The sequence below is a fragment of the Oncorhynchus nerka genome, linkage group LG25 (assembly GCF_034236695.1).
Source record: "Oncorhynchus nerka isolate Pitt River linkage group LG25, Oner_Uvic_2.0, whole genome shotgun sequence".
NCBI lineage: Eukaryota > Metazoa > Chordata > Actinopteri > Salmoniformes > Salmonidae > Oncorhynchus > Oncorhynchus nerka.
This window is the reverse complement of record NC_088420.1, coordinates 55216048-55236786: the sequence shown is the minus strand read 5'-3', so window position 1 is coordinate 55236786 and position 20739 is coordinate 55216048. Positions and strand designations below refer to the sequence as shown.

The following is a 20739-nucleotide window of genomic DNA, read 5'->3' as shown; positions in this document are numbered from 1 at the left end:
TCACCACTAAAAGACACCAATAAGAAGAAGAGACTTGCTTGGGCTAAGAAACACGAGCAATGGACATTAGACCGGTGGAAATCTGTCCTTTGGTCTGATTAGTCCAAATTTGAGATTTTTGATTCCAATCGCAGTGTCTTTGTGAGACGCAGAGTAGGTGAACGGAGGATCTCTGCATGTGTGGTTCCCACCATGAAGCATGGAGGAGGTGGTGTGATGGTGTGGGGTGCTTTTCTGGTGACACTGTCAGTGATTTATTTAGAATTCAAGGCACACTTAACCAGCATGGCTTCCACAGCATTCTGCAGCGATACGCCATCCCATCTGGTTTTCACTTGGTGGGACTATAATTTTTTTTTCAACAGGACAATGACCCAACACACATCCAGGCTGTGTATGGGCTATTTGACTAAGAAGGAGATTGATTGAGTGCTGTATCAGATGACCTGGCCTCCACAATCACCCAACCTCAAACCAATTGAGATTGTTTGGGATGAGTTGGACCGCAGAGTGAAGGAAAAGCAGCCAACAAGTGCTCAGCATATGTGGGAACTCCTTCACGATTGTTGTAAAATCATTCCAGGTGAAGCTGGTTGAGAGAATGCCAAGAGTGTTCAAAGCTGTCATCAAGGCAAAGCGTGGCTACTTTGAAAACTTTAAAATCTGAAATATATTTTTATTTGTTTAACACTTTATTGGTTACTACACGATTCCATATGTGTAATTTCATAGTTTTGATGTCTTCACCATTATTCTACAATGTAGAAAATAGCAAAAATAAAGAGAAACCCTTGAATGAGTAGGTGTGTCTAAACTTTTGACTGGTACATACAGTACCAGTACCAGTAGTTTAGTAAACTGAGCAATATAAAATCTTGCCTCCTTATAATGCACATTGTTAAAGAAAAGTTTCCAAATAAATTATAGTGTGAGTATTTATTTGCTCTTTGCATCGTGCTTTTGCATTACAAAAATGTTGGACATTAAAAACCTCTATTCTTATCTGGCAATGTAAATCTCTGACTGAGAATATTTTAGTCCCCCTTCTAGGAGCCTGATGATTCAAACGATATTCATGTTATGCTTATGTTTATTTCTTCTATATTGAGGGAGGAGTGTGAAAGAGTGCCATGTCAAAGGTCACCAGTCATCATTTGTTTATTTTTGTGTGATCATTAAAAAATTAACTAATTTCATTCCGATGTAAAGCACACATTAATTGAATTTGGACACAGTGTTTCCTGTCCTATTCTCCTGAGTACATGCTTTCTGTTAGGGTCTGTGTAGTTACTAGGTTTGAATATTGGGAACCTGGTTACTGAGATTTACCAGAATGTACTGCCCAAAATCACTCCCTTTTCCCGAGACAAATAACTGAGAAACCAGTAAATGATAATAAATGATTAATATGAAGAGCATTGTGTGAAATGAAACTGTTATATTATATGCGATGTCTAAATCTGGCTTTTCTACGACTTCTGCATGATGAATCATCAACACTCAGGATGGGGACAGACAGCCCATCTCAGTATGGAGCGCAGTTCACAATGCATGTAGACCTATCATCAAATTTATTTATATAGCCCTTCTTACATCAGCTGATATATCAAAGTGCTGTACAGAAACCCAGCCTAAAACCCCAAACAGCAAGCAATGCAGGTGTAGAAGCATGGTGGCTAGGAAAAACTCATTAGAAACCTAGAGAGGAACCAGGCTATGAGGGGTGGCCAGTCCTCTTCTGGCTGTGCGGGGTGGAGATTATAACAGAACCAAGATGTTCTGTGGCCAAGATGTTCAAATGTTCATAAATGACCAGCATGGTCAAATAATAATAATCACAGTAGTTGTCGAGGGTGCAACAAGTCAGCACCTCAGGAGTAGATGCCAGTTGGCTTTTCATAGCCGATCATTGAGAGTATCTCTACCGCTCCTGCTGTCTCTAAAGAGTTGAAAACAGCAGGTCTGGAACAGGTAGCACGTCCGGTGAACAGGTCAGAGTTCCATAGCCGCAGGCAGAACAATTGAAACTAGAGCAGCAGCACGGCCAGGTGGACTGGGGACAGCAAGGAGTCATCATGCCAGATAGTCCTGAGACATGGTCCTAGGGCTCAGGTCCTCCGAGAGAGAGAGAAAGAAAGAAAGAGAGAATTAGAGAGAGCATACTCGGTCCCTGTAATAGGGTTAGAGGCAGAGAATCCCAGTGGAGAGAGGGGAACTGGCCAGGCAGAGACAGCAAGGGCGGTTCGTTGCTCCAGAGCCTTTCCGTTCACCTTCACACTCATGGGCCAGACCTCACTCAATCATTTGACCTACTGAAGAGATGAGTCTTAAGTAAGGACTTAAAGGTTGAGACCGAATCTGCGTCTCTCACATGGGTAGGCAGACCATTCCATAAAAATGTAGCTCTATAGGAGAAAGCCCGGCCTCCAGCTGTTTGCTTAGAAATTCTTGGGACAATTTGGAGGCCTGCATCTTGTGATGGCTAGGAGCAAGCCCATGTAATGCTTTGTAGGTTAGCAGTAAAACCATGATATCATCTCATCATCGTATAGTTCTATGTCTGTGGTACAGTAATATAAAGACTGAATGCGCATATAATTTACCCATCTCCATCTGGCTTTCAGGGGTCATCTTCAGGTAATACATTCCATGCAGTATTAGCCATTTAATTAGCTAATTAATGATGGGTTATTTATAGTAAGCTTCTAACTTATAGCCTCTCTCTTGCGCAATACGAATGCACCTGTGCTCTGCTGGACTCTCTCCAAGGAGAGTCCCATGAAGGAAAAGCCAGACTAGAATAGCTTGCTGGACATAATTTTGTTATACCAATGTAATATTCAAAGATTATACCAATGGAATATTCTGTTGTTTGCTGAACATTAAATACAACAGCCAATAGAACTCACAGGTAGTTTGAAAGAAGAGTGAATATGCAATGAATATGCAATGGAGGAAGGCCAGAGCAGACCCATAAAAATGCAATCTTCATGAAGAGAAGTGAAGGCCTTCTGCATCTAATTCTATTCCTACAGTATATTATTCAAGGATGTCATTAGAATGACGAAGATAAGGAAAACAAAACGTATTTAATTTAGCAGTTGAAAGCAAGGAAGGAATGAAGCAAAAACAGCGAGACAAAGAGGAGGTAGGCTAATAACATTTTATGAAAGGTATATATGCGTCAGCCTACTAATTATACAAATAGGCCCTATTATTTCAAAATTGAAATCAAGTTCACTAGTCTATACTTTATAGGCTGCAAGCCTCTCCCTGCTTTATCATGGTTTGAATGAGATTTGTAATTCCAGTCCCTTAAGATACATTTTATCATCTGGATCTGCACCTCCGTGCACGACTGCTGTCAGTGAACAGGGGGCACTACAGGACTGTAGAACCCCTCTAACCAATCAGCATCCAGATCTGGATGAGCCCGGCTTCCCACTGGCAGATTTTATTTCCCTCTGTTGTCTCCCAATGGTCTCTATCTCTCTTCCCCCGTCTCCATCGCCATTCCTGGGATGTAAATTAGCTGCAACGGGGGCTGTGTGCTGGAGCATCAGTAAAGAACCAGGGACAGAGGGACGTAGAGGCTGGCCAAAACAGTAGAGGATGCTCCGTGTCTGGGCACAGGGCTAAAGGACGACTGGGAGGACAGGGCTCTCTGTGGATGTATACCTGTGGAGAACCTATTTTACCAGTCCTGCCAGCTGGGCCAGCTGCTGATGAGGTGCCTACGCTGTCTGTGCTGGTGTGTGTGTGTCCTTGCAGCTGTGCATGCGTGTGTATGTGTTCAGCACTGATTGTGTCAGTTGTGATTTTCACACTCCGACCGTCTGATCATCGTGTTATCAGGCTTTTCCCAATCAGCTACCGTTTTTGTTGTTGCTTTGCTCTCCTCTGTTCCTCTCCTGCTCTAACCAGCAGAGTTATGTTGTGGTCGATGTCACCAGTGCCTCAGAGCTTGGCTAAAATGGTGACCTTCATTTTACATATGATGTTATTGATGAGGAAGAGCTATGTATTTTTTTTAGATCTAATCAGTACAGTTGTCATCGCCAGGGTTAGAAGCTTTGTGCATGTGTGTGGGTGCATGTGTGTTTGTATGTGTGTGTTTGATTCAGATCTGTACAGTTTACACTGTCTAGAGTAGAGGTCGACCGAATATGATTTTTCAATACCGATTATTGGAGGACCAAAAAAAGCTGATACCGATTAATCAGCCGATTTATAATAAATATTAAAAAATATATATATATCCATATATATATTTGTAATAATGACAATTACAACAATACTGAATTAACACTTATTTTAACTTAATATAATACGTCAATAAAATCTATTTAGCCTCAAATAGATAATGAAACATGTTCAATTTGGTTTAAATAATGCAAAAACAAAGTGTTGGAGAAGAACGTAAAAGTGCAATATGTGCTATGTAAGAAAGCTAACGTTTCAGTTCCTTGCTCAGAACATGAGAACATATGAAAGCTGGTGGTTCCTTTTAACATGAGTCTTCAATATTCCCAGGTAAGAAGTTTTAGGTTGTAGTTATTATAGGACTATTTCCCTCTATACCATTTGGATTTCATTAACGTTTGACTATTGGATGTTCTTATAGGCACTTTAGTATTGCCAGTGTAACAGTATAGCTTCCGTCCCTCTCCTCGCTCCTCCCTGGGCTCGAACCAGCAACACAACGACAACAGCCACCACATCGAAGCAGCGTTACCCACGCAGAGCAAGGGAAACAACCACCCCAAGGCTCAGAGCGAGTGAAGTTTGAAACGCTATTAGCGCGCGCTAACTAGCCAGCCATTTCACTTCGGTTACACCAGCTTCATCTTGGGAGTTGATAGGTTTGAAGTCATAAACAGCGCAATGCTTGACAACGAAGAGCTGCTGACAAAACGCACAAAAGTGCTGTTTGAATGAATGTTTACGTGCCTGCTTCTGCCTACCACCGCTCAGTCAGATACTTAGATACTTGTATGCTTGTATGCTCAATCAGATTATATGCAACGCAGGACACGCTAGATAATATCTAGTAATATCATCAACCATGTGTAGTTAACTAGTGATTATGATTGATTGTTTTTTATAAGATAAGTTTAATGCTAGCTAGCAACTTACCTTGGCTTACTGCATTTGCGTAACAGGCAGTCAGTCTCCTTGTGGAGGGCAACAAGCGAGAGGCAGGTTGTTATTGCGTTGGACTAGTTAACTGTAAGGTTGCAAGATTGGATCCCCCGAGCTGACAAGGTGAAAATCTGTATTTCTGCCCCTGAACGAGGCAGTTAACCCACCGTTCCTAGGCCGTCATTGAAAATAAGTATCTGCCTAGTTAAATAAAGATTAAATGAAGGTGTAAAAAAAGAAATCGGCAAATCGGCGCCCAAAAATACAGATTTCCGATTGTTATGAAAACTTGAAATCGGCCCTAATTAATCGGCCATTCCGATTAATCGGTCAACCTCTAGTCTAAAGTCAGTGTTTCTGTGTGCGTATGTGTGTGTGTGTGCACATTTTCAAGCATGTGTGGTCATGTGCACGGTTGTGCTTGAGTGTGTGTGACAGTGTTTGTCTAACTGTAGTGTGTGTGTGTGCTCCTGTAAAAGCATTTCCTCTTTAAGGACAGTAAACATCATTGCCATTGTGTATGCATGAGTGGCTGGACATGTTTGTCATTTATACATGACAGTGCCTGTGCCAGTGGAGAGGATACAGTGTGTGTACTTAGTGTAACCTTAGCTTGTACATACTTGTGAAGATGATATGAATGTCCTACTGAATGAGTGTCCTCTCTGTTTGTGAGGAAGTCTTCATTCACTGTATGGCCATCCTGTGTGTAGGGCTGTTATGGTGACCGTATTACCGCCACATCGGCGGTCACGGGTCATGATGGCAGTCAAATTCCACATGACTGCTTGTTTAGTCACGGTAATTAGGCTTCTACAAGCTCTGATACTGCTGATGGTCATTAGTAGCCTACCAAACTTGCTAACTGCCTGGTACTCGGCACTCTTGTCCCTCTAATCACTCTGACATCTATGCAAATGTAATCGAAAATATAATAAAATACTCATGTGAGCCCATGAGCTCATGTTGCACAACATTTCTGTAGGCCTTGCAATTGTGTGAGAAAACAGAGTGATGGCCTCTATTAAAAAGAGGAGAATCCCATCATCTTTCTATAGGCTAGGCCTACTATATTTATTTCTCAACTTTATTAGCCTATCACTTGTGAATTATGCTCAACTTAAGGCACAAATAAAGTGGCCAAATAACTTCTTAAAATGAAGCACATTAATCTGCTTTACAATGGGTGTAGAGCCTAACTGACATTCGGAAAGTATTCAGACCCCTTTACTTTTTCCACATTTTATTACGTTACAGCATTATTCTAAAATTGATCAAATTAATTATTTTGCTCATCAATCCACACACAATACCCCATAATGACAAAGCAAAAACTGTTTTTTTACAAATTTATATCAAATTTCAAATGGAAATACCGTATTTACATAAGTGTTCAGACCTTTCGCTATGAGATTCGAAATTGAGCTTGTGTGCATCGTGTTTCCAATGACCTACAACTTGATTGGAGTCCACCTGCGGTAAATTCAATTGATTGGACATGATTTGGAAAGGCACACACCTGTCTATATAAGGTTAAACAGTTGACCAGTAAATGTCAGAGCAAAAACCAAGCCATGAGGTCGAAGGGATTGTCTGTAGAGCTCCAAGACACAATTGTGTCGATCTGGGGAAGGGTACAACAACATTTCTGCAGCTTTAAAGATCCCCAAGAACAAATCATTCTTAAACGGAAAAAGTTTAGAACCACCAAGGCTCTTCCTAGAGCTGGCTGCCCGGCCAAACTGAGCAATCGGAGGAGAAGGACATTGGTCAGGTAGGTAACCAAGAACCCGATGGTCACTCTGACTGAGCGCCAGAGTTCCTCTGTGGAGATGGGAGAATCTTCCAGAAGGAAAACAATCTCTGCAGCACTCTACCAATCAGGCCTTTATGGTAGAGTGGCAAGACGGAAGCCACTCCAAGGTAAAAGGCACATGACGGCCTGCTTGGAGTTTGCCAAAAGGCACCTACAGACTCTCAGAGCAGTGGTGTTTTGGGGCTGTTGCTGGGCAACACAGACTTTCAACTCCCTTCAAAGATTTTCTATGGGGTTGAGATCTGGAGACTGGCTAGGCCACTCCAGGACCTCCTTGATATGATTCTTACGAAGCCACTCCTTCGTTGCCCGGGCGGTGTGTTTGGGATCATTGTCATTCTGAAAGACCCAGCCACGTTTCATCTTCAATGCCCTTGCTGATGGAAGGAGGTTTTCACTCAAAATCTCACGATACATGGCCCCATTCATTCTTTCCTTTACACGGATCAGTCGTCCTGGTCCCTTTGCAGAAAAACGGCCCCAAAGCATGATGTTTCCACCCCATGCTTCACAGTAGGTATGGTGTTCTTTGGATGCAACTCAGCATTCTTTGTCCTCCAAACACGACGAGTTGAGTTTTTACCAAATTACATTCTCCCAATATTCTTCTGGATCATCCAAATGCTCTCTAGCAAACTTCAGACGGGCCTGGACATGTACTGGCTTAAGCAGGGGGACACATCTGGCACTGCAGGATTTGAGTCCCTGGCGGCGTAGTGTGTTACTGATGGTAGGCTTTGTTACTTTGGTCCCAGCTCTCTGCAGGTCATTCACTAGGTCCCCCCGTGTGGTTCTTGGATTTTTGTTCAACGTTCTTGTGATCATTTTGACCCCACAGGGTGAGATCTTGCATGGAGCCACAGATCGAGGGAGATTATCAGTGGTCTTGTATGTCTTCCATTTCCTAATAATTGCTCCCATAGTTGATTTCTTCAAACCAAGCTCCTTACCTATTGCAGTTTCAGTCTTCCCAGCCTGGTGCAGGTCTACAATTTTGTTTCTGGTGTCCTTTGACAGCTCTTTGGTCTTGGCCATTCATGATTTATTTTTATTTTTATCGTCATTAAAGTTGTCATGCAGCCTTAGAATGTATTAAAAATCTAAACATATAGCGCAACATTTGTATCATAACTAATGTTACATAAATAACTAACTCAATCAAATATCAAATCATAGACTAAATTATAACATAATAACACACAGAAATATGAGTCTTAGTTTCTTGATTTGACCATATTAATAACCTATCATTTTGAAAACAAAACGTTTATTCTTTCAGTGAAATACGGAACCGTTACGTATTTTATCTAACGGGTAGCTTCCCTAAGTCTAAATATTGCTGTTACATTGTACAACCTTTAATGTCATGTCATAATTATGTACAATTCTGGCAAATTAATTACGGTCTTTGTTAGGAATAAATGGTCTTCACACAGTTCGCAACGACCCAGGCGGCCCAAACTGCTGCATATACCCTGACTCTGTTTGCCAGGAACGCAAGAGAAGTGACACAATTTCCGTAGTTTAAAGAAATTCATGTGATCAGGCAATATTAACTAAATATGCAGGTTTAAAAATATATACTTGTGTATTGATTTTAAAGTAAGACATTGCTGTTTATGGTTAGGTACACATTGGTGCAACGACGGTGCCTTTTTCGCAGATGCGCTTGTTAAATCATCACCCGTTTCGCGAAGTAGGCTGTGATTCGATGAGAAATGAACAGGCACTGCATCGATTATATGCAACGCAGGACACGCTAGATAACTACACATGGTTGATGATATTACTAGTTTAACTAGTGATTATGTTAAGATTGATTGATTGTTTTTTACAAGATAAGTTTAATGCTAGCTAGTAACTTACCTTGGCTTCTTGCTGCACTCGGGTAACAGGTAGTCAGCCTGCCATGCAGGCTCCTCGTGGAGTGCAATGTAAGACAGGTGGATAGAGCGTTGGACTAGTAACCAGAAGATTGCAAGATCGAATCCCGAGCTGACAAGGTAAACATCTGTCGTTCTGCCCCTGAACAAGGCAGTTAACCCACCGTTCCTAGGCCGTCATTGAAAAAAAGAATGTGTTCTTAACTGACTTGCCTAGTTAAATAAAGGTTAAAAAATAAATAATAATAACTTAAATCGGCCACAATCGGTGTCCAAAAATACAGATTACCGATTGTAATGAAAACTTGAAATCATTTTGATTAATCGGTCGACCTCTAGATCAGATTGCACACAGGATGCTCTGGCCGAGGATAAGTCAAGAACCCCAGCTAACTGGCTAACAATGGCTAGCTTGCTAGCTACTTCCAGACACAAATGAGAGAATAGCTCACTCTGACCATTGGGATTATGAACCATAATCCCAACTAATAACGTTACTACCCTGCATTAATCTGCAGGTAGCTAACCAACCAGGTTAAATGTTAGCTAGATAACATTAGGCTATAACTAGCAATGCAAATGGCTCTGAGATACGAGTAATATAACTACACAGATCATACACGTAAAGTCAGCTATCTAGCCAGCCAGCTAACATTAGCTAGCTAACATTACATTTTAATTTAGAAACATGTAATATCTGAAAATGTAGCTAGCTAGACTCTCTTACCCGTATACATGGATGGACGCTTCTCCCTCTGTCACAATTCCATGGTTACCCTTAGTTTGAAGATGTCATCTGGAGCCAGGTGTTTTATACAACAGCTTTCTGTGAGTTCTCTTTTCGACTCCGTCTGCATATTTGCAATCAAATGGCAGAATTTTCTCCATCTCCTTAGCTATCATACTCTGATTCCGCTGATTTCTGAACTCGGTCCTCCAGAACGTGGAGAGCAGCACTTATGCCGTTCTACTACGTGATATCTTAAAAAAAAGATGCATTAGAAAGGATTACCTACACATACTGACCAGTTCATATTATAGACAGAAGAATGCTACATGGCAGACCAATCCGAACTCATCTCATGTCCAGCCCACTCATTATCTCAGCCAATCATGGCTAGCGGGAAGGTTGCTGTATTTTTCCATGGCTAAACCAACTAGGCTCGTAATTTAACAATTTTATTTGTATTTACAGAGGGCATACAAGTTTGTTATTTATGCACATGAAAGTTCACATGTTCCAGAAAGTATTTCTGCCATAAAATGTATTTTGATAAACTATTTTTAAGTTCAAATGGCATTCCTGTGAAGTAGTGATGCACGATATACGCCTAGTTTCCTGAAACAAGTCACAATTGTGTTTATGTTAATTAACGGTGACCGTGACACCGGCAGATATTTGCTTGACAATCACCGGCTGACAAAATTTCATGGCTGCCACAGCCCTACCTGCATATTAAATGTTGGGTAATATGATGTGTAGTTAGGGGTGGGGATGGGGGTGTGGTGACATGTGAATGCGGAGTATGGTGTACAGTGTTAGTGCTGTTGTAAGGATGTAGCTAGATGGTGTTGGATCTGTGAAATTGTCATGTTGTTCTTTTGGAATTGGTAGTGCTAGATACAGGCCTTGTAATGTGGAGACATTTTAGCGGGAGAGGTTTGGGGCGTGTGGTGTAGTCTATGGTGTATGGTGTACACAATGGGTTTCAAATTAAATTCCTGGAGGACCATTGTCTGGGTTTTTGCTCCTCCCTTGTACTTGATTGGTCAGTTAAGGTCAATTGATTAGTTAGGAACACCCCTCACCTGGTTATTTAGGTCTTTATTGGACACAAAATGAAAGTCCCTGAAGGAATTGAGTCTGTCCCCCCTGGTGTACACTGGTTTGTCATGAGATATAGGGATGAGGTGATACACTGCCAGATTGAGACTCAATGCAATCTGTCAGACTCAGTACACTGTGACAGTAGTGAGATGTGATATAATAGGCCTCTGTCCATGTCCCCTTCAGTTACACAATTGCTGTGATGTGTATTTGTGTTTTACTACTTGTTTGTTTGTGTGTGCGCCTTCCTTCCTGCACGTGTTTGTGTGTGAGTGTGTGCGTCTGCTTGCCTACTTGTGTGTGTTTTCTAGTGTGTATTTTAACCTTGTCTGTTTGTGTGTGTGTGTAGGGGGCATGGTGGATAAGGACCTCCGGCACTACCTCAATCTGCGCTTCTCCAAGGGATCCGTGGACCACGACCACCAGCAGATCATCAGAGACAACCTCTACCTCCGCACCGTACCCTGTGAGTCAACACATACACACACAGTCAGACAGACAGGCACCCAGAGACACACACACTAAAAGACACACGCATAGACACACGCACGGTTGTCATAACCTACCTCCGCATCTGACCCCTGACCATAGCAGAACACTAGGGATGAATGTCATTATTTTTCCTCTCCTTGACATTATACAAATAGACAGGTGGAGGCCAAATCCCTGTGGGCATCCTACATATCTCTTTTACTCGACCTGTGTTGAGGTGTGACTATTGAGATGTACTCGACCTGTGTTTGAGGTGAGGTGAGACTATTGAGATGCACAAACCTGTAGTTGAGTTGAATTGAGACTATTGAGATGCACCCGACCTGCGTTTTAGGTGCGGTGAGACTATTGAGACCCAGCAACTCTCCCAATTATTGAGGTGCAGGACATACAGACAGTATAGGCCATATTTGGTTTATTTTAATTGTTTTTTCCAAGGTGGTTGATGCTAGACGTACTAGATAACGGTTGTCTTTAAAAAAAATATTGAACAGGCTGTGTCTGAAATGTCACCATTTTCACAATTTGTGTGAAGCTTTACCAGACTACTCTGGTAATACATAAGGAGCCATAGAAAATACTTACCTACGTGAGGACAGAACATCTAGCAAGAGTTGTAGAAGAAATGGTCCAAACGTTTAAGTTTCAGGGCAGCAAAGAGAGCCTTGAATGCTCTAGACATGCTATATGAATCCTGAATGAATACAGTCTACCTATACTGTTGCTTTGCGTTAACGGGGTCTCTCTCTCTCCCTCTCTCGTTCTATTTTTCTCGTTCTCTCATTTTTTTTCTCTCTCCTCTTATTTGGTGTATTTTCAGTGTTCTCTCTCTTTCTCTCTGTCTGACATTGCCCTGGTGGTCCATTACTGCACACGCTCAGTATCTCCTCTTTTTCTTTCTCTCTTTTTTCTCTCTCTTGCTCCTTCACCCATCGGTCGCCAAGCTCTCTTTCCATGGCAACCAGCCTCGTCTCAGTCCTGCGTCGCCCTTCCCCCACCGCTGCACACAGAACGTGCACAGTATTAAAGACCCAATGCAGTCGTTTTTATACAAATATCAAATCATTTCTGGGTAAGAATTGAGTACCTTACTGTAATAATTTTCCATTAAAATTGACGAAAATAGCTTTTTAGCAAATAACTATTTAGCAAGCAAACATTTTGCTAGGACTGTCTGGGAGTGGTCTGAGTGGGCAGGGGAAAACTAGCTGTTATTGGCAGAGACGTTTGGAACTCTCTTTATTATTGGTCTATTAACCAATTTACCTGCATAATGATGTCACCAGGCAAGCCGAAACTCCCGCCCACGCAAACCTGCTGATTAGAAGATCAGGAAAAACACTGATCACAGGTTTTACAGTGTTAGTTTCATCAGCTGTTGTACAATATGATACAAAAGACAGGTAAAACATCATTTGGACTGCACTGGACCTTTAACACACACATAAATCAAAGACACACACACACACACACACACACACACACACACACACTGAGTGTAAAAAACATTAAGGACTCCTGCTCTTTCCATGACATAGACTGACCAGGTGAATGCTGTGATCCCTTATTGATGTCACCTGTTAAATCCACTTCAATAAGTTTAGATGAAGGGGAGGAGACATGTTGAAGTATGATTTTTAAGCCTTGGACAATTGAGACATGGATTGTGAATTTGTGCCATCCAGAGGGTGAATGGGAAAGACTAAAAAAATGAAGTGCCTTTGAACGGGTTATGGTAGTAGGTGCCAGGCTCACCGGCTTGTGTCAAGAACTGCAATGCTGCTGGGTTATTCACACTCAACAGTTTCCCGTGTGTGTTAAGAATGGTCCACCAGGCAAAGGACATCCAGCCAACTTGACACAACTGTGGGAAGCATTGGTGTCAACATGGGCCAGCATCCCTCTCTACACCCAGATTCATTGAGGCTGTTCTGAGGGCAAAATGCGTTTCTAATGTTTGGTATATACAGTGGGGCAAAAAAGTATTTAGTCAGCCACCAATTGTGCAAGTTATCCCACTTAAAAAGATGAGAGAGGCCTGTAATTTTCATCATAGGTACACTTCAACTATGATGGAGAAAATGAGAAAAAGAATTCCAGAAAATCACATTGTAGGATTTTTTATGAATTTATTAGCAAATTATGGTGGAAAATAAGTATTTGGTCACCTACAAACAAGCAAGATTTCTGGATCTCACAGACCTGTAACTTACTTCTTCTTTAAGAGGCTCCTCTGTCCTCCACTCGTTACCTGTATTAATGGCACCTGTTTGAACTTGTTATCAGTATAAAAGACACCTGTCCACAACCTCAAACAGTCACACTCCAAACTCTACTATGGCCAAGACCAAAGAGCTGTCAAAGGACACCAGAAACTAAATTGTAGACCTGCACCAGGCTGGGAAGACTGCATCTGTAATAGGTAAGCAGCTTGGTTTGAAGAAATCAACTGTGGGAGCAATTATTAGGAAATGGAAGACATACAAGACCACTGATAATCTCCCTCGATCTGGGCCTCCACGCAAGATCTCACCCCGTGGGGTCAAAATGATCACAAGAACGGTGAGCAAAAATCCCAGAACCACACCGGGGGACCTAGTGAATGACCTGCAGAGAGCTGGGACCAAAGTAACAAAGCCTACCATCATTAACACACTACGCCGCCAGGGACTCAAATCCTGCAGTGCCAGACGTGTCCCCCTGCTTAAGGTAGTACATGTCCAGGCCCGTCTGAAGTTTGCTAGAGAGCATTTGAATGATCCAGAAGAAGATTGGGAGAATGTCATATGGTCAGATGAAACCAAAATATAACTTTTTGGTAAAAACTCAACTCGTCGTGTTTGGAGGACAAAGAATGCTGAGTTGCATCCAAAGAACACCATACCTACTGTGAAGCACGGGGGTGGAAACATCATGCTTTGGGGCTGTTTTTCTGCAAAGGGACCAGGACGACTGATCCGTGTAAAGGAAAGAATGAATGGGGCCATGTATCGTGAGATTTTGAGTGAAAACCTCCTTCCATCAGCAAGGGCATTGAAGATGAAACGTGGCTGGGTCTTTCAGCATGGCAATGATCCTGGAGTGGCCTAGCCAGTCTCCAGATCTCAACCCCATAGAAAATCTTTGGAGGGAGATGAAAGTCCGTGTTGCCCAGCAACAGCCCCAAAACATCACTGCTCTAGAGGAGATCTGCATGGAGGAATGGGCCAAAATACCAGCAACAGTGTGTGAAAACCTTGTGAAGACTTACAGAAAACGTTTGACCTCTGTCATTGCCAACAAAGGGTATATAACAAAGTATCGAGATAAACTTTTGTTATTGACCAAGTACTTATTTTCCACCATAATTTGCAAATAAATTCATAAAAAATCCTACAATGTGATTTTCAGGATTTTTTTTCTCATTTTGTCTGTCATAGTTGAAGTGTACCTATGATGAAAATTACAGGCCTCTCTTATCTTTTTAAGTGGGAGAACTTGCACAATTGGTGGCTGACTAAATACTTTTTTGCCCCACTGTATCCATATGCTCAGATGGATTTAAAATGCAACAATCTGACTCTGACTTATTTCCTCTGTGTGTGCGATTATAGAGCGCTTAGGGACAGGTTCTGCCATGTCACCTATAAGAGCATGACCGTCTGACATGTGTGCGCGTGAGCCCTTTCAGCTCCTATGGATGTCTGTCCAGAGGCCTTTGTAGTTTTTGTTGTTGCCGTGGGAAATGATGTCATTGCTTTGATTCTGTTTCCACCAGCACTCGGTTCTGTCAATATGCACACGCATGCACGATAAGGATGTGACAAATGTAAAAAATGATCTTAACGTTTACATGCATGGGACATCATGTCCCACTATTTATCATCAATGTGATGGCTCGTTGCAGTGATGTATGACAACGTGTTCATAGAAAACCAACAATCTGTTATTAACGCCACATATGGGGTGTCTGAGAGCTCGTGCTTTGTGCTGGCAGAGGAATTTCTCCATCCTGGCCGTCACGGTTTATCCACATGGAATCTTGTAGTCTGGTTGTAGATACAATGCATTGGGAAAATATTCAGACCCCTTGACTTTTTGCCAATGCGCACCTTGCATTGATGGTGTGCATTGGCAAAGAAGCTAGGAGCCTACCAAATAGCACTTCTTCCATATCATCCTACAGAGGTCTATGCAGGCCAGACGTATTGATTGCTATGCCGTATCAGAAGGAGCAGATTCCAAGGTCTCTAATGAACCTTGCCAAATAACTCTACAAATTGCACGAATGGTCTCTGCTTCAAAATAACTTTTTCCTCGATTGATTGTGGCTCTGTGCATTCCTCATCAGCAATAGCCATTTGGCGAAAATAGAATTGATATTTTCTTCTGTTCCATTATATTCTTACTGTAAAATATGTGTGTTGACTGTGGTAGGGCAGGCCCTGTGATGTCTGCTGAATGAACAAGTTGATTTCATTGGCAAGGCACAGTCATAGAATGGCATGGCACAGCCCTAGCCCTGGTACTAAAGCACAGATAAACAAAACTCATCACATGCTATTCTGTTCTTTTGAAATAATTTGCCTTGTATCATGTTTTTTATGACTTTCCCAAATAAAATATGAATGGATTTATTTGTGAATGTGTATATTTAACACGAGAAAGGCAGAGAGCATCATAATGACGAAACAAAAGTAAGTGTTTAATTATTGAAAGTCATGCCCCCCTCCGTCCTTGACTTTTCCTAAATAAGTCTATAACACTGTCATTGTTTGAATTTTAATATCACAAACTGAACTGATTTTTTGAATGGCTTTCCCCGGCCTGCTCTGCTCCGATATTTGAATGTGCCATGCCCAGTTTATAATCACCTTGATAATCGCCTCAAATCTGAACCTAAACGAAGGAATTTCACACATATAACAACAGATTAAATAAAGGAAGTATAGTATTATGTTGGAGAATGGGTGAGTTGATGCGAACGATGCATAATTATGTCATTTCCAGTTGTGAATGAAGAACAGTGTATTCTTTTGTATTTATTTATTTACACTTTAACTTCTGTATTTTTTGTGGGTTTTGGATTTTACATATAGCCTACTGGAACAAACTAATGAAAAATGTTATGTTCTTTCAAATATTTACATTCCATATTCTAATGTTACCTAACACCTTCATAAACACAACCAATTGAAATTAGCATGAAGGGAGGTCCAACAAGGCCAGGCTTTTCTAGTTATTTATTAGACTGGTGGCTGTTGGTACTCCCAGAGGCCCGGCTATTCTACTGTTAAATATGCATGCGGTCATTTAGACCTTCATGGCGCTTTAAGGATGAAATGGTCAGAGTTTTTTTTTTTCTTTTTAGGATATTTATCTGAAAGTACTGCTAAAATACACATATTTAGGAAAAGTCAGGGACAGGTGTGTTCAAGTTTTTAAAAAATTATTTATTGAAATTACAAAATTGAAAGGGGTCAGATCAACTGTTTTAGAAGTTATAGTGTTAAGCATTGCAACTGTACTGCCACTGTAGCTCAATTCCACGTCGAAGAGTGCATTTTACCACCTTCTCATTTAACTTCTGAAAGTATTGCCATGCCGGATTTCGCTGCTTTCGCTTCCCTGACTCTCTCTCTGCCATTTGAACAAAAATGACGTGCGTGGCGCTTTATATCCGTGGCCAATCATTTTAAATACTCATATCTCCTCCTACTAATGTTACAGCATTGTTGCTGTATTTTTACCTTTATGATGGTGATCGGGTCCTTTTAATGGTAGTTTTGTGATAACTACACTGTGATTTAATTTTTGTGGGGAAAAAACACAAAAAACATTGTTTTTTTGGTTAGGGATTTTTTATGAAAGCTAACAATCCCTCACACCCCAAACACATGTAACCGCCCGCATCAGAGTTTCCATTAGCCAGTAATAGCCGGCTGTTGGCCAATTTAAAACTAAATAAATAGAAAAGCCAATAAATAAAATTGGTGCAGGCCAATTGTCTGTGAGAAGAAGAAAATATCCCATTGCGAAATAATGCTTTTTAGCCTATTCACTGATGGAAAATACCAGTCGATGTAAATACATTTGACTGGTCATGCTTATCGGTCTATAGGTTAATTTACATAGTTTTGCGGAATTAAATTGTCGCGTGTGTACAGTTTTCTTTATGCATCTTATTTAGCACCCGTACAGCATACAGATACAGAGCCTTTGAGCGGAAAATCTGTCAGACAGTGCCAGAGCTGCTACTACAGCATCTCAAATAGCAAATGCATAGACAACGGCTTCATCAGCGCTTCACACACCACTTTGCAATGAGTAGGAGGTAGTATGTATTTTGAAAATATATACTTAATTGTAGCCTAGCCAAAATCAGACCATATCCGTGGAGGCAATAATATATAATACTGGCAAGTCGCTCATCGAGTGGGTTGAGCTCCTGTGTCCCCTTTCCCCCACCTGTGGCACAAACACTTGTGTCTGTGTAAGGCTATGTGCCTTTTGGCCTCCACTTTGTCGGACCACGTCTGTCTTTTCTTTCTTTTTTTCTGAAAGGGTCCGACCTGAGCCAGCACCAAACAATATTTTTTTTCTTGCTTCAACCTTCCCTTCCAAGAACTTCCATTTCACATTTGCCGTCATTGTCGTAATTACAGTCGCTATGGTTAGGTGCGTTTCACTGACTATTTATAGGAAACTATGGGCGTTAAAAGGGTGGGACAAGACGCTCGCTCACGTACGCCAAATTTCGAGTTGATTGTGATTTATAAAGGGAAACCGGCGTGGAACGTGCGTGTGCACTGTGTTATAAATCAGAATATTTTTGTGCTTAAGCACTTTCTATGTTTCGTCCGTACGTGAACCCACCACACTGTTTTATAAAATGAGGCCCCTAGTATTGTCCTTCTTCACTCGGGTTGAGAGTTTCAGAGGGTCTTACCATTTTCAGCTGTGTAGCCACCGCTCCACGCTGTCTGGTCTTGTAGTTTTTTTTCACCATTTCAACGTGTGGGCCACAGCCTCTCATTCTCTGGTCTAATGTAAATTTCATTAGTTAGTCCTTTTAACTTCTTAAGGCACTCTGGCCTTGGAAGGCGTTATGTCATGTTGACACAAACTCTAAGCTCACTTGGGCGTGGCTACTGACTGGGAACAAGTTTGCATTAAATATTATTCTCATTTAGAAGCCTAAAATCACATTTTTATTTTGTATTAACATCCTACTGGGTAGGAACATCACAGCTAGAATGTGTTTCCTTCCTAAGTTACAGTTTTTACGTTATACTTCAACATACCGATTTGAATGACATCACAAAATGGACATACATTTTCCATATTCCATCTCTCATCATTCCCAACATTCGGATGTTGAAATATGTTGTCCCGGTGTTCATTGTTTGATGTTGAAGTTTTTGGTGACCACTCTTCTGTAACACCCATACATTCAATTCTCCCTACTAGAGACCAAGAAAGTGAACGTTCTCTCTAAAATGTGTGACCAGCTGTTAAGTCATAAAACCGGCCCAACCCCCCGGTTGGGTCTGGCTATCTGTCAGCCATTGCCAGTGGCACCTTTGATCCTCACCAAGGAGAGAGAGTCATGACACTTGTGATGCGTTGATGCTTCCTTTGTGGTGCATTGATGCTACCTTTGATGTGTTGCCACTATGTTTATGCTACTTTGCTTCTATGTTTGCTCTTATGTGCCGGTGTGTGGAGGCGATGACACAGAAGAGATTGTTTAACATGCTTTCCCAACTGCAAAGCACTAAGCCTTACTCTGTCTTTTCTCTTTCTCTCTATTCCTTGTCTCTTCTCTTTCTATCCCTTTCTACTTTCGCTCTCATCCCTCGACATCTCTCTGTTTGTTCCCTCTAGCTTTTTCTTAGTCTCTCTATTCCCTCTCTCTTATTAATCATTCTTTCTTTCCCTTTGTTCTCTCCATTCTGTTCCTCTCCCGTCATTTCCTTCAAGCAGTCTTCTCTCATTCTACTCTGTCACGGCTGGGAACAAGACCTACTCTCGCTTTCTCTCCTTATCTCTCTCCCTTTATCTCTTTCTTCCTCATTCTATCTCTCTCTCCATGCCCCCTAAGCCTCTTCTCCAGAGCTGTAAGGATCTAATGCCAGCAGAGACGACAAAGTGACAGGTGTGCATCCCAAATGGCACCCTATTTCCTATGTTGTGCACTACTTTTGACCAGGGTCTGTAGTGCACTGTATCTCAAATAGGGTCCAATTTGGGGCACTGCCCAGGTTGAAGTAACAGTTACTGGCTGTATAGTTTACTTTAAAATGGTATAATTTTCATTCAGATTTTTATGATTAACCATGTGACAATGATAAAAAATAAATGTTATTATGGAAATTAAACTGTTCTACGAAAATGTGCATATGAAAATCATAACTGGCGCGCAGAACGGTAGCAATGGTAGGATAAATTGTAAACTTGCCCAAACTTGAAACTAACATGCGGCCTATAAAGTCTTTATAAAATTATTCCATGGTCGGATTTTGCCTGTAGGCTACTTTAAAGCAAGTTAAGACATGCCTATATGAAATAAAACTTTCAGGTTTCAAACAATTAATTATGTTTTCAAAATGTATACTTCCTCCAGCTCTCATTGATGGGTGACTCGCTGATAGCCTTTTCCCTGCTCTTGAATTGTGAATGGGAGACACGCTTCTATTACCAGTTGAGAAATAAAAATAGCAGCTCCTCTTAATCGTGCACCAAAACTGTTTTTAACATGCAATTGCATTTAGAATTGTGGCACAATGAATGTGCTTACAAAAGCATGTTTTACTCCAGTAGCAACCAGCCGAGGAGCTGTAGGAGAAATTTCTCAAAATAGGCTCTGTATGCTGTGTGATTGTGATTGATGTTTTGGATAAATAAAATGCATGATAACTAACGAAAATACACACAGGCCAATTTAATTCCATAAAATGATGCAAATGAACCTATAGCATGATGGTCAAATGTATTTATATTGACTGGTATTTCCATCAATTTATAAAAAGCATTATTTTGCAATGGTATTTTTTTTCTCATGGTCATTTTGGCCAGCAGCAGTTATATTTATTGGTTTATTTGAGCTGTTACTTGAATTCTGTAAAGCATTTATTTGGGCTGCAATTTCTGAGTCTCTAAGGAATTTCAATTTCTGAGTCTCTAACTCTAAGGAACTTATCCTCTTCAGCAGATGTAACTCTGGGTCTTCTTTTCCTGGGGCGTTCCTCATGAGAGCCAGTTTCATCATAGCGTTGGATGGTTATTGCAACTGCACTTTTCCGTATTGACTGACCTTCATATCTTAAAGTAATGATGGACTGTCGTTTCTCTTTGATTATTTGAGCTGTTCTTGCCATAATATGGACTTGGTCTTTTACCAAATAGGTGCTATCTTCTGTATACCACCCCTACCTTGTCACAACACAACTGATTGGCTCAAACGCATTAAGAAGGAAAGAAATCCCACAGATTAACTTTTAACAAGGCACACCTGTTAATTGAAATGCATCCCAGGTGACTTCCTCATAAAGCTGGTTGAGAGAATGCCAAAATATAATTTGGTTTATTTTACACTT

The 20739-nt window shown here is 41.2% G+C and overlaps 1 protein-coding gene across 1 annotated transcript in view; it reads left to right on the top strand.

Moving 5' to 3' along the window:
* LOC115109742 (membrane-associated guanylate kinase, WW and PDZ domain-containing protein 2-like) overlaps positions 1-20739 on the top strand; it is a 257310-nt gene that overhangs the window by 20677 nt on the left and 215894 nt on the right. The window contains exon 2 of the mRNA XM_029635036.2: positions 11019-11135. Coding sequence (XP_029490896.2) covers positions 11019-11135 — 117 coding nt within the window. The remainder of the gene's footprint in view (positions 1-11018; positions 11136-20739) is intronic.